Genomic DNA, 15,440 nt, shown 5'->3' with positions numbered 1-15,440 from the left:
TTTTCTTTAGACAGGTATTTTGTCAGGCAGATGTCTTCCCCAAATATATTGTCAGTATATTAGATTTCTCCCCATGTCCCAAATTCTCTGAAAAGAATATAAAGCATTATTATGTTACAGGAATACTATGCATATTTTAAATGGTCTCTTTTTCATTTTTAGCAAAACCCATTGATAGTGTTTTACCTAACATAACTGGTTTCCCTGTAGACAGTATATAAGATACTGCTTGCTTTTGTGTGGAGACTCACTACTCTGATCATTCCCCACTCTCCACTTATTTCAATTGTAATAGAGGATCTGGTGTATCATACCAATCCAAAGACAAGCTGGTGGGATGGTGAGGGATATGTTAAGTCATCTACACAAATTTTCAAGAATTTAAGCGTTAGCAGCTAAGCTCTGATCTTACAGCACATGTCTGTTGCACTTGAAATTTCTTTTGTCACTATTTGTCCTTCATGGATGAGAAACAGGAGGGGGTGAAGCCGTCATAGCATGCTCACATGCACTTCGTCTTGTAGAATCCCAACATCCTCTAGACCACTCTAATTGTTACATCTTTGGTCCCAGGAGAAAGACTGTATAGACAGGCCAAATTCACATTCCAGCACGATCACTCGCTGGTCCATAACCTAAAGAATGTTCCTTGACCTCTCAGTGTTCTAGCCTCTACATAAAGATAATATCAGCATCTACCTCATAAGCAATGATTCTGAGAATAAAATGAGACGGTGCATGTAAAGCACTAAGCACAATTGTGAAAGAATTACATGTTGTCCATACATCTAGGCTAAATACTTTGTCGCTTCACTGTGAAGTTGTATGTCACCTCTTAGACTTCTGACTAGCAGAGATCATTTCTCTCAAATAGAAAACATAACCTCAGAGGCTGTGGCTTGTAATTTGTAGAACATGACACAGTTTTGTGTCTGTTACCAAGTTCGTTTCAGCAGGCCTTTGAAAAGCTGTGTAAGTTTCCATTCCTTGAATGCTCTTTTACAGGCCTTACATTCCTTACCGTCTGACTGGTTCCTCGCTAATTAATGAGTTGAATGAGATCTTTATTGATCTTCACTTCATACTTATAGGAGAGACATGCTTTTAACATTTTGAAAATTATATGTTATTATCTCTTGTGGCATTTTAACCATCCGGCTTTGGTCTCCAAAGACTCAAATCAGGCTTGACTCATGAAGCCCTCTTTACAGGAAACCCTGTTTGTTGTTAAAGCTTCTTTTTACATCATGTCAGAATGACTAATTCCAACGGTGCCAACTTCCACCCAATAGTGGAATGTAACAGCAATTGATGTAGCAAACGTCGGGAAGTAAACTCTGTTGCTTTTTTAAAGGGTGACATCTAGTGGCTAAGCGTGTTATTTCAAACAAGTAGTATACAAGTGATATTTTCTTTTATGTCATTTATTCTTTCTTAAGAATTTTTAAAGTATATAAATTGGTTTTTCTTGTACTATTTGACTGTATTTATAATGTTATACTTGTGTAGTCAAAACCTTCAAAAAAAAAAAAGTAAAACAGGATGAAGGTCAGAGTTAAATTAGGGGCATTCTAAGTGTGTGGTTGAACAGAATGCATAAATGTTCAAGGGTGGGAAAAAGGGCATTATGGGAGTGACTGACCCACCTGGTGTGGACAGTGGATACCAGAATGTGTAACCCTGAATTCTAAAGTTTAATACTCAGTATATAACTTTGAAATATATTTTATATGTTTCCATTAGCAACTGGTAAATTACATCTGTACCAAGAAGTTGCACTTCTTTTTTTTTTTGTTTGTTTAAATAGGCATTTTGGCCATTTTTCAGAACATATGACCTAAGACTTTTTCCAAAAACCTTTTGCCAATAAAGAGAAAGAGTACAGACTATCGTCAATCCACTGCATTAAGCATCATAACTCAAGCTGTTATTCTCAAGTAAAACTTGACCTTGTCCTAGTTTATCATCACCTTTTCTCATTCCAGTGTCATATTCTAAACTTTGTCTATAGCTAAGAATTATTCTAAATTAGAACTGGTTTTGAGTAAATGCCATCTTGTTGTTTTTTTTTTTCCTTCAAGGATGACTTCAACTCAGTCTATAAAATTAATAATTATTGCTCTGAGATATAAAGGGAAATACTTTTAGCTATAAGAATTTGAAGATCAGAAATGCATCACTAAAAAAGGACTTAAATACATTGAATTTTTTTAACTTTATAAATGTTGACTTTTTTGGTACACTTTAGATCAGTAATTAACCTTTTGATTTTATGGGATTCAAAAATATCTGAAGCTCATAAAATGATTCTTCTGTAGGAGGCCATAGACTGCAATTCAACACCCCCAGCCACACATACATACACATATATATGTGCATGTGTATATATACTTTTTTTTTTTTTTGAGAAAGAGACTCTAGCATGAAAACAGAACAAGCCTGGATCATATGAGCTCTTTTTTTTAAATGTGTTTTTATTTATTTTGAGAGAGAGAGGAAGGAGAGAGAACGATATGGGGAGGGCAGAGACAGAGGGAAAGAGAGAATCCTAAGCAGGCTCTGCACAGATGCTTAACTGACTAAGCCACCCAGGAGCCCCATATTAAGATTCCTTCTGTCACTTGTTTTTTACCCCATCCAGTAAGACCATTCATCCTAGAAAATTGCTGTTCCTCACTTTCCATAATAAAGCTTTATTATTTCCATAATAAAGGACATAATAAAGCTCCAAATGCTCCAATGTATTAGATTTATTGAAATGTTCATTTCCCTTAGGTTTTTTAAGTTTTTTGAGTGACCAAGAATGAGACCTACTGATAATTTTGATGAAAATGCTAGAATTTCAAATCGTGTTAGCACATTCCCATAATCAGCTAGAAGTGTGTGATTGAAGCCTAGAAATAGAGATGACATTTTTAAGGCTTTTTAAAGGGATTGAGTCATCTTCTTTATTATAATAAGTAATTTCCAGGTTAAGAAGAACCAGCTGAAGAGACTGGCCAACTTCAGTGCATGGTTAGGGCAAATTTTAGAACTCAGCAATGTAGGTTATTATTATTTTTATTTGGGAAAATAAAAAAAAAAAGAAGACAAGCCAAACAATATTTAGGAAAGTCTAAAAAAGGATAAAAAGAGGCATAAAGAAAATTTAGCAAAACGACTTAAGAAAAGTTCATGCCATGCTTGGCCCAACTGTACAATTAATGTTATATGGGAAGACCATCTAATACACATGTGTTCCAGGGAATGCTGACTTGACACATTGATTCTATATACTTCTCCAGGCAATGCTGGAGAATGCCATCATCTAAAACTTATCTATAATTTAAACCTGGTTTTAGTTTCTTAGTGATCCTTTTGGACTTAGGTATCGTATTCTTGTCTACTACCTGCATAAGTTCTCCTGGTTAAAGGCTAGAGAACGAGGAAGTGTAGGGGACACCAGCAAGGTGTGTAAATTCATAAAACTCCAGGTCCTTTGAAATGCAGTAGGCCAATATCAATAGATTTCTCCGTTTTCTGAGAATCTTAAGTTGAAATGTGACCTCCACTTCCTAGGTCATCTCATGTTTCTCATGTTCAGTGTTTACTATTAACTTGGATGACTTCTCAGCCACAACTTTTGACTTCTCAGTTATATTAGATATCCTTCACCATCCCCTTTGTCATTGATGTTTCCCTCCCACAGCCCTAGGCTTCAGGGCGCCATTTTCTCTTGCTTCAGCTCCAGTTTATGTGATGACTCTTCTAAATTTTACAAAGTTTACTCTTTCACCTTTTCACTCTCAGTGCCTCAACTTTGGTCCCTGAGTCCAGAAATATCCACAGTCTTGGTTTCAATAATAGACATTTGTAGAGGATACCAATTTGCATTTCTAGCTTTATCACTTGCTTAATTTTTAGCCCTTCTTTTAATCTGATTGTAAATTACAAGAGTTTCTGATTACCAAGGCATTATCCCAGTTCCCAAAGACACATAGTAATGTTAGAAAGCAAAGATTGCCATAATAGAAAATATTCCCTAATGGACTACTCACAAAATTAGCCTTTACTGAACACCCTTTCCCAATTAGTATTAGCATCTATCTCTACAACTTATAAAATGTCTTGGTCTCTTGCTGGTTATAAAATTTACAACTGTCAGGTAACACAATAAAAACATAATGAAAATGGATTGTAAAGTAAAATTTTTCAAGAGATTCAAGATTTCCTGATGCAAGTGATACTGAAGAATTGCTGAATCACAAAATTATGGGCAGTGAGAATCTGTCAGAGTTAGAACCAATAACAGATGAAGTAGAAGAAATTAGACACGGTACTTCAAAAGCAAATGACTTGAATATCAAGGATTGAAAGGAAATGATGAATGCTTCAAAAATTTTTATAGAAATGATCATTTCTATGGTCATGCTGAAAAAGTTAAATGTAATATGAAAGAGATTGTATTTTTCTATCCCAACATTTTTTAAAATACACCAAAAAAATCAACACTCGATTTATTATTTACTCCTTTTAATAATTAGCACATTATACTTCTAACTTGTTTTATCAAATTTTGTGTACATTTTTATATAATTTTAAACTTTACCTTTTAAAAGCATCTCAATCAAATTTTAAAAACTTCCATTAATTACTATAAAAATATGGTTATTTCTTTAAAATGGATTTTATTTTAAATGACCTTTTCCCAGTATTCCGTTGGTCATCAAATAATGAAGAATTCCATTACGTCCATATTTCTTTCTAATCTCAGGGTGTAAACAGAGTGAAACTTCCATTTTATCTTACTTCAGCAGAAGTATCCTTTTTAAGGTACTCATCTTTGTCATGCAAAGAAAATGATCCTGGGACGCCTGGGTGTCTCAGTCGGTTAAGCATCCGACTTCAGCCCAGGTCATGATCTCATGGCTCCTGAGTTTAAGCCCCAGGTCAGGCTCTGTGCTGACAGCTCAGAGCCTGGATGGAGCCTGCTTCAGTTTCTGTGTCTCCCTATCTTCCTGCCCCTCCCCCACTCATGCTCTGTCTCTGTCTCTCTCTCAAAAATAAATAACTATTAAAAAATTTTATTAAAAAAAAAAAGAGAGAACGATCCTGAGTCAATTAAGAAGACATGAACAAATATAACCAATACATATTTTTGTACAAGTAACTTTCACAGATGAAAATAAATATAAGATACTGCCTATGATTTTAACTTATAATCCACTATAGAGATAATGTTTTAATAACTGAATAGATGATTTAGATGACAGGTAACAAAAGGTTAGAATATGTGTTTTATATGTTTTATATGTTTTTATGTTTTATAGTTGCTAAGTGAATTCTCAGACCTTGCCATAGGAGCTATGGATAGATATCTTTAACTCAGGTGCTTTGGAAAAGCTTGGTGGGGAAATTTACAGTTACAAATCCTCTGCTGAATGGAATGCTACATTAACTAAGTGAATAAATTTACTCTTTGTTACTTTGAGAGCTGAAATTGTTGCCTATGAGAAAGATTTCACTTGGTTAGTTTCACACATTTGAGAAAGTATAAAGAAGAAGAAAGAATTACTTAAATGACATTTCTTAAAGGGATATGTCAAGTGATCATTTTCTTTTAATACTTTTCACTAGAATTTTTATGGAACCTGAGTTATTGACTTAACATTTAAAATTCTGCCTATTATCATGAAATTGCTCGTTATCCCTATTCTACAATATTTTAGGAATTATAAACACTGGTGAAATCAAGTTTGCTTCATGCTCACACTTAATTTCAGAGCCAAACTCATGGAGGGCATTAAACTTGTTCTAAGTTTTAGTCCCTAAATCCTCACTGTAAGGAGCCCAAAAGATGGCGCATTGATTGAAGAAAATCAATGGAATCATGACGTATAACCTATACCTATCTTCATTTGGAAACCATGTTAGATCAGTAACTCTAAAAGGATCCCTTATCTTCTTGGCTTGAAATAATTTTAACTATGCATAATCATCTAGATGATTTTTGTGTGTTGTGAATTTAAGCAGTAATCATAAAAATAACATTTATACTCTGGGGTGTGATCACAATTAGAAATAAGTTCAGTAAATAATCTGATTTTTTCAACTCAGGAGATAAAGCAATCCTGGCTCTTAAAGGGAAGCCAAAATAGTAATTATCAGTATAAAAAGATATATTAAAGCCATTGTTACTTGCAAATCACTACTCTCAGATAATGGTGACATAATCATTAATTCGGGAAAATTGTGGAGTCCTTTGAAATCTCAAAATTTATTTTTTCTTCTAACGTTGCAGTTAAGTGTCTCTGAAGATATATGAGGTCAGTGAACCTTTCAGACACCAAAAGTAAAACTTGTCAAAGAGCTTCAGCTCTTGTTTTAATTACTTCAAGTTTTGCCCCTAAAGTGACCTTTGGAATCTGCAGGGTAGTTTTATATATATGTATATGAAGAACCGGTGCTGAAACTTTTACTTGTTAGTATTGAGAAAAATACATGTATGTATTTGGCTCCTTATGATGGCCAAAACAGCCACGGTGCAGTGATACCTGTGTGTGGGCCACACACAGACCCACTGCATCCTGGTGCTTTCAAAAGACTGGGCTGGGCTAACTTCACAAACCACAAGAACATTTGGAATAAAATACATTGTTCAGAACAAAGTTCTGAACTCATGTGATCTGTGTTTTCTTTTTTCTTTTCTTTGCATACTTGTTTTTACTCAACTACAAAGGAGAAGATTTGATTGGGTGGAAATGATCTTTTTTCTCTAGTGTTGAGGTCTGCCTTGGTCATGACTAGTTCATGTATAGATGTTTTGCTTTGGTTCCCATATCAATCTCTGCTCTAATCAGCTTTGGACAAGATTTTAGAAGATTTAGTAGAAGTCATAGAAATTTAGGCTGAAAATGGTCTTTTTTTTTTTTTTTAAGGGGCCTGTGATACTTGTGAGAAATCATCTTTACATGTTCAATATGATTGAATATTGGTTATAAATTAATTCTACCTTTCTTGAGTACAAGGACATTGTCTTGTGATATTTCTTTCTTTCATAATCTGCAGTGTCCCAAAAAAAATACTTTTTAAAAAATTTTGTTGTTGAATATATGGTTTTCTTTACTCTCAGCATAATAGACAAACCATCTTCTAGCATATGAAAGCATTTCTACTTTGCAAGTTATTCTGAAGGGGGCATGATTTGCAAAATACTGTCAAATTAAATATGCATTTCCATATGCTTCTACAAAGACCAAATATATCCAGGAAAACTAGCTATAGACAACTTAAAAAAATCCTTCATGAGTATTTTAATCAACATTGCAGCAAGTCCTTTAGAAAGTCCTAAATTCAGACATCTCTTTTTGTGCTTTTAACATCAATATTACCTCAAAGGATTATAAATCAATATTTCAAAATAATAATATAATTCAAGAAAGCATATATAGAAAATTTTCAAAGGGTTTATTTGTTAACAAAGCTTTCACACCAGGAAAATATTGACTTAGTTCTTTTAAAGACACTATATTATTCTGAAACTTCAGGAAATAATTGTCATTAATCAAAAGTCATCATATCAGGAAGTGCTTTTTTATAACTACACTTGTCACACTGTCAGACTCCTGGACATACTTGAACAAACCACCCCTTGAATAAGATTTGAAGATGTAATTGGGGTGCCTGGGTGGCTCAGTTGGTTAAATGTCAGACTTCAGCTCAGGTCATGAACTCTGCGTTTATGGGTTCGTGCCCTGCGTCGGTCTCTGTGCTGACAGCTCAGAGCCTGGAGCCTGCATGGGATTCTGTGTCTCCCTCTCTGCTTCTGTTCCTCCCCCACTCACACTCGGTCTCTCTGTCTCTCTCAAAAATAAATAAGCATTAAAAATTTTTTTAAAAAGAAGATTTGAAGATGTAGTGAATATGTAACAGAACCAGGTGGAGTACTCTAAACAATATTTATAGGTGAGTGAGCAAATGAGAGGAGGAAAAGCAGTTGAGTTTCGTGATACCTTCTCACACTGTTTTCCAGAGCAGTGTTAAATTGGTAGACTTAGAGTAGAGAAGAGCAATTGGGAAGAGATGAATATATATGTATATGTATATGTTTTTTTGTTTTTTTTTTTAGAAAATAAGATTTGATAGAGATTTTCTTTACTAACTAGGAGTGAGTTGGTAATATCTTACCTGTCCAGGGTCATGGAGATGTCAAGCCTTATCATAGTCCTGCTTGGGGACTATTTGTTGGCATCACGGGATGAATGTACAATTTATAAGCTAATGAAACCTGTTTTGTCAGTTTTCAAGATTTTTTTGTTTGTCATTGACACTTTTGAATCTTCTGCTGTCACTTAGCCATGATTTTACTTTTCCTGCAAATGTGCTGGTCTCCAACTGCCTAGAATTAGACTCTCCTTGCTTTTTCTCTTTTATTTTTTTTAACTTCTTATTATAGTTTATATCTACTGCTTTCCTTATTCCTATACACTAACTAGTTCCACCTTCTTTAAACACTGATATGCTGTTATTTCTGGATTCCAATGTCTCCTTAAATGATAGCAATAGTGTTTCTGTTTCCAAGTCTCTCTTCTTAGTTTGCAAAGTGGTTTAGCAGAGTTAGTGGGATGCTGTGAGGAATGGCCTAAGAATGGGACTAGGAGTCTTAGGTACCCATGAGACCATGCCCAAATCCTACCAAACATATCTTCCCTGAGGGCAGAGTTTTAGTATGCTTAAACCCTTCCTTGTTTGCATTTGGTCTTTCAAACTGGATTGATTGGCTAGAAGAGACAGTCAGTGGAGGCTGGAAGAAACACTTTGGCTAATGATAGATGAATAGAGCTTGGAACAACTAAAAATGAAGAGCCCGAAAAGTCTATAATTGTTCATGAAAATAAGTTTAATATATTCACTGAACACTGTGGAAAACATTTGACTTCTAGTTGTGTAATGTCTGTGTAATACATTTGTAGTCATTGAATAAATATTTAGTGAGCATCATATACATATATATATTCCAGGCAGTTTTTAAAGTGTTTGGATGTATGTACAAACAAAGCAAAAATCCCTGTCCTCAAAGAGTTTGCATTCCAGCCAGAGAAGACAAACTATACATATAAGTAGCAAATTATATAATGCATTTGAAGTTGATCAGTCCTATGGACAATTGGAAAAGTAGGACAGGAAAAGGAGATATAAAAATACTGTATGTGGGATCCTTGGCAATGTGCAGTATTTAAAAGACATTCAGAAAAGCCCACATTGAGAAAATAAGATGTGGATGAAGAAGTGAAGGAGACAGAGGGTGGGCCAAGCAGTTATCTGGTCAAGAAAGTTCCAGGCAGAGGGAGTATCTAAACGTAAGACAGGAACGTGTCTTGAATATTTGAGGAATAGTTAGGAGGCTAGCCTGGCTGGAATAGAATGAGCCAACAGGAGATGAGTAGATGAAATTTAGAGAGCTAGAAAGGTCCATAACATGTAGACCCTTAGAAAACTGTATAAAGACATGGCATCCATTCCCATTTTGCCAGAAATGCAACATGGCATAGCAATTTTCAAAATGATTCCTCTGGTGGCTTTGTTGGGAATAGACTATAGGAAGGTAAGGATGGTCTTCAGAAGACCTGCTTGGGAACCGTTAGAGAAAGCAGGCAAGAGGTGGTCACAATTGAAAGCAGAGGAGTAGCAGAGGAGGTGATGAGAAATTGTAGGATTAGGGATCTATTATAAAAGATAGGTGGCAGCATTCTGAAAGAGGTCAAGACTAGAAACGTGTATTCCAGTTAAGGAATGTTTGCAATCATACAGAAGTGAGCTGCTCACTATCTAAAATATGGTCACAGATAATAGGATGACAAAAACAGGATAGGGTTAAAAGTTATTAGAAAATTGAATCAATAGGATAGGGAAAAGTTTGGATAGACAGGAAAGATTAATTTGATGTTTGGGCAAAAGAATGCTAAATCATTAATCGAATGTCATGTGGTCATTTCATTTATCAACTGAAAAATATTTCTTGATATCTATTATAGGCAAAGCAGTATGCAGGGCATAGGGGATACAGACGTGAATGAGCCCCATTGTCCCAATGTGAGCAGAGAAAGGAAAGAGGGAGGTTGGAGAAACCTTTGTTGAGGAGGTGATATTTGAGCTGACTGGAGAAATTCTCCTAACTGGTACTGAGGCTGGAGAGGAACAGGCAGTGGAGGGGTGTTCCAGGCAGGGTGTTTTTACACGCATCCCAGTCAGGGACCAGAATATTGAGGTCCTTGAATTCCAAGTAAGTAATTTTCATCTTTAGCTTAGAAACAGTGGGGAGCCATCGACTGTTTGATTACAAATTCAGGTCTCTTCACCTCTCCAGGTATTGGTTTGCTCAGGGGAAAAATAAATAGTTAGGCCTGGGGGATTGCTAAGATTTCTTCCAGCTTTTAAACTCTGCTTGTAAGCAATAAAAATGAACCATCAGAATAAGGTGAACCACCTTTATGGGTAGTTGAGAAACTAAAACCAGCTTGATGGAAATCTGTGTGTCATCAACTATATTGATGGTTTTGGTGACCCTCTTCCCCTCTACTTGTTTGTAGTAGGTGAATGCAATCAAGCAGACTTAGGTTCAGACAAATTTGTAACAAACTTTACTATAACCTTCCCATCTTTTTCCTTTTCTCAAGTATAAAAGAGTACTATATGCATATTTCTGAAAGTTCATCTGCCAGAATTTTATTATGAAAATTAAGAATATATAAAAGCTATTTGAATGAATAAATTTCTCATTACTTTCTGAATAAAACAACCTTTGTGGAACTTTTTGATTCTGTGAAACATAATTATTTCATGAGGAATTTAAGTAATATACTTTTACTTGAGGTTAGGTTATAGAGGATATAAGATGGCAGGCATTCAAACTTATCCCCAGTTGCTATTACAGATTTTTAAGAATAAATAATTATGCTGTACCCCAAATGTTCCACATTTTTTTGCAACGTTGTAACAATTTTTCTGATTCAACACATTTTTTGAAGCCATGAAAGAAGTAAGACGATTGTATTTAGTTCTCAGTTGTGACCTTAAGTAAGACAAAGAGAGAGAGAGGTCGGGAGGAGAGGGTGTGGTGTGGAGGGAAGAAAATGGGGGAGAGGATGAGGAAAAGGAAAAGAAACAAAAAACTTATTCTGGTGAGGTTCGTATTTCTAAACACAGATGAAAATTATTAAATGTATGGTAATAAATTGTCAAATTAAAGGACATTATGTAAACAATCTTTTATGCAAATATACTTTCTTAGAGCAGATTGTGATCTGATCTCTTTATTTGTTGAATTTTGCCCCAGCGATGAACTGCATTTTTAACACAGACTAATAAAACTGGGAAAAGTTGTTTTGTTTTGTCTTGTTTTGGTGTGATATGGGATAGGAGAGATAAGGGGTTTGCAGAACAAGTTAAATTAATTCAGTGCATGAAATATTCAGGGATTCATAGTGGAGATTCTGCCATTAAAGGCTTGCTAAGGGGATCAAGGAGAGTTTGGGTTTTTCATTTCATAGCTCTTAGCATCCAAAATCATATTCAGGGGATCCCTGGTGGCTTTCTCTTACTGAATCTGAATATCATGCCTCAAAGATGTCTTTGTAATAAGTAATACTTTCCATTTGATAATACTTACTTGAAACTCCTTTCAGGAAATTTATGATGTTCAAAGAACACAAAGCATATTAAAATCTTTACTTTTTATTATTTATCAGATCTCTTCCAACAACTTCTCTCAAAATTCTATTAATATCTTCATTCTAAGTGAATGAACTCCCTGCTTGAGTTTTAATTTTTGGTGGGAAAAGATTCAAATTTCTGGCCCAAGTGAGATGAAATTGCATCTTAATTGTTATTGTTCATATTCAGTTTGTAAAAATGATTTATGAGCTTGTTGTGATAGTAGCTACTTATAAACTAATTTAATGGTTTTTAACTTTTCTTCATTAGCTTTAGAATGTTTGCTTTTTAGAATTCATGCCAGGATTCCATTTAGATTACATTTCTTTTGTATTTTATTTTGTCTTTCCTATGCTCCAAGTGGTAGAGCCTTAAAATGAATTTACCTTTCCCTTAGGTTTTTTTGTGATATATTTTGTGTTTGAATGAAAATTTTTTTTAAATGATCATTCTTTATTTGACTTTAAACAACCCCCATTCCATCTGTAAAGGCTTCAAGGTGTGATGTATGAGCAATATGAACAATATGTTTATCCAAGTTTACTAAATTAGATGCTTCAGTCAGTGCCCTAGAAGAAGAGGAATTGATTACAGAGATTATAAAAGAACAGAGAAAGTAAAAAAAAGGTTTTCAAGGAAAAAATTGTATATTTCTGCCAGCTCAGAACTCTAAGTGCATTTTTTAAGTAATCTGGGGAATATTACTTTTACAGAATCTTTGATTCATTTTTTTAAAAAATTTGCCTCAGGTGATTGTGCATTATGCTAGAGAAAGAGAGAGGGAGAGAGAGAGAGAGAGAGACAGAGAGAGACCGGAGAGGTGAATGAGGGGGTTGGGGCAGAGGATATGGGAAAGAAAGAGAATCACAAGCTGACTCCATGCCCAGTATGGAACCCAGTGCAGGGCTTGACTTGGGGCTCGATCTCAGGAATAAGATCAAGACTTGAGCCTAAATCAAGAGTTGGATGGTTAGCTGACTGTGCCACCCAGGCACCCTGTTTGTGACTATGCTTGATCATAATGGTCTATATCTACATTTAGGCTTCAACAAATAACACTTGTGTTATTGTAGACTATTGAGAGTCTCAGAACCTCAATTTTTTCATCTGTATAGTGAGCATAATAATAGCATCTAGGTTATAAGATTATTTTAAAGATATTGCTTAGAACTGTGGCTCATAGGGGCATCTGGGTGGCTCAGTCAATTGAGTGTCCAACTTCAGCTGGGGTCATGATCTCGCGGTTTGAGTTCAAGCCCCACACTGGGCTCGCTGCTGTCACCCTGTCAGCGCAGAGCCTGCTTCGGGTCTTCTGTCCCCCTCTCTCGGCCCCGCCCCTGCTTGCTTTGCCCTCCCCAAAATAAATAAATATGTAAAAAAAAAAAAAAAAGAACCGTGGCTCATAATGAAAGCTCGATTAACATTTGTTTCTGTTGCTTCCAAAACTATTAAACAATTACATGAACCTAAATCAGGATAAACACATGCATCCCTAAATTAAACTTGTTGGACAGTTTTTACAAGACCTTTGCTAAATGGTTGAGGCATCAATCACCTGAGTTCATGTTGTTCAACTGGAAGATAATATGGGGAAAAGACTTTGTCTCTCTTACATATTATTTTACTAAATAGAATTCTTTTTTTCTTGATTATCTTATTTAAATTAACAATGTTTTATTCAAAACTTTAATCTGGTTAGTAGGGTAGAGTTATAGTAGCATAGGCTCTTATATTAAAAACATATTTATGTTGTTTTTCCTGAAAATATCCAGAATAACCTGAAAAATGTCAAACATTATAGAAGAGATCTTAGTACTTTTTTACTTCACAAAGAGTTACGGGTAAAAATAAATTTTAATAAGATAAAAATGTCATTTTCCTGTTATACAATCCCATTTAAATGATTAAATTTCTTTTTATCAAGTGAAAGTGTAGAGCAATTAATTTTAGACATTTGAATCATTTCCCTAAGAAATAACATTTAGAATGTCATTAAGATTGAAGATGGATACCCTCTCCCCACCCAGCAATTAAAAGAACATGGTAATTACTAATGCTTTATATCAGAATGAAGATGCAAAGGGAAAAAAAAAAACATCATATGAACAATCAGTGACAGTGTGAAACAATTCACAACTACTGGACCCAGAACTTAGAAGCACGTACAACATGGAACGTCTCCTCCTGCCATTTTTTTTATGGCTATGTGGCATAAAACTAAGAGAGTTTGTATTTATGTTTGTTGAGTTGTTTTGATGAATATTTTCATCAAGTAATCACTTTGATAAATGAAATTGATCATGTTATCAATGTGATTACTGTCACATCCATATATCAGTCATTTTATGTAGATAATATTTATATTATCTTCCTGCTCTGGTGTACTCTTATCCCATTTACTACTACTTGTTGGGGAATGATGGTGTAAATAGCCTTTATGAAGAGCTCTATCCTTCTTCTGTTTCTCTTGTTCTACTTTCCTTCTCTTAATAACTTCAATATTCATGTTGATGAAACTGAACTTAATCTTCAATTCTTTAGGTTTCAATATACTTGATATCTCACTTCTAATGGGATATGTCAACGGCTCTATCTTCCGTAGGCGCTGTTCGTTTGTTTGCTTATTTATTTTTAATGTTTATTTTTGAGAGAGAGAGAGCAGGTGTACATGTGCGCACAAGCAGAGGAGGGGTGGAGAGAGAGGGGGACAGAGGGTCTGAAGTGGGCTCTGTGCTGACAGCAGAGAGATACAGAGCTCAAACTCACACTGACCAAGCCACCCAGGCACCCCACTTAGCAGTTGTTTAATATCAAACATTTAGGCTCCAGTCCATTTGCCTTCTCTCAATTCTTCCCACCTCACTACATCCCCTGGATTCTTGCTTCTTGATGAAGACTCACAGGTCCACCCATCGTTATAAGGGAAAGGGTGACCCAAAGGCATGAATACCAAGAGGCAGGGATGGGGGGGGTCACCTACCCACCCCTTTGTTGAATTAATATCTATTTAATTAGTTCCTGGCCCCAGCCTACCCAAGAGACTTTAAACCTGTGTGCAGGAACCATTTCTGTTCTAGCTCACTGTACTGTTTCTATCCATAGCTTCCAGCAAAGTGTCTCATTAACTACTTCTGAGGAATTGATGAATGAAATATGGAAAAAGTCTAATAAGCCTCAAAAAGAAAGGTAATTTAATTAGGAGCGTAAGTGATAGAAATGAACTCACTAATAACAAGTGTCAACTTCAACTTATATTAAACTATTTTACTTTACCCATGTCTATTTTAGCTACTACTCTTCCACTCAGCTTCTAGGGATTGTGCATCTCAGCTTCTACTTGCTTATTGGTTTGTTAAGACAGTTGCTCTGAACCCTGATCTTCAACTTCCTTCTGATGATGCCATCTCAACCATAGCTTCTTACTTTGGGTCAGTGTTCCTGCTTATAAGTAGGATATGGGCTTACTTAGTTAGGTTCCTTTGGGTAATCACTCAGTCTCTTTAAGCCTTACTTTTCTCAAATCCAAAATGGTGGAAACAATACCTCCTGAGAGTGTTATTGTAAAGATTAAGTAAAATGACATGAAACTGTCTTGTCCATTTCCTAGCAAATGTGTTTTGGTTTTGCTCCTTTTCTCCTTAGCACTTTGCTTGTGAAAGATTTGCTCAGCCATGCCTTTTGAATAAGATTTCCTATTGGCATAAGAAGCAATAGTTTGATTAGCCAGACCACTCTTAAATGTACTGTGG

General features: G+C 35.3%; 1 protein-coding gene across 1 annotated transcript in view; it reads left to right on the top strand.

Annotated features, from left to right (window-relative positions):
- Nucleotides 1–15,440, top strand: part of KYNU (kynureninase) — a 110,887-nt gene that overhangs the window by 66,443 nt on the left and 29,004 nt on the right. Inside the window, exon 11 of the mRNA XM_047084437.1 lies at nucleotides 14,794–14,877. Within this exon, the coding sequence (XP_046940393.1) occupies nucleotides 14,794–14,877 (84 nt within the window). The remainder of the gene's footprint in view (nucleotides 1–14,793; nucleotides 14,878–15,440) is intronic.

Source organism: Lynx rufus, unplaced genomic scaffold (assembly GCF_022079265.1).
Source record: "Lynx rufus isolate CCGP_SWC_20201006 ecotype Redwood Valley unplaced genomic scaffold, mLynRuf1.p SCAF_2, whole genome shotgun sequence".
Classification (NCBI taxonomy): Eukaryota; Metazoa; Chordata; class Mammalia; order Carnivora; family Felidae; genus Lynx; species Lynx rufus.
This window is presented reverse-complemented; position numbering and strand designations above follow the sequence as displayed.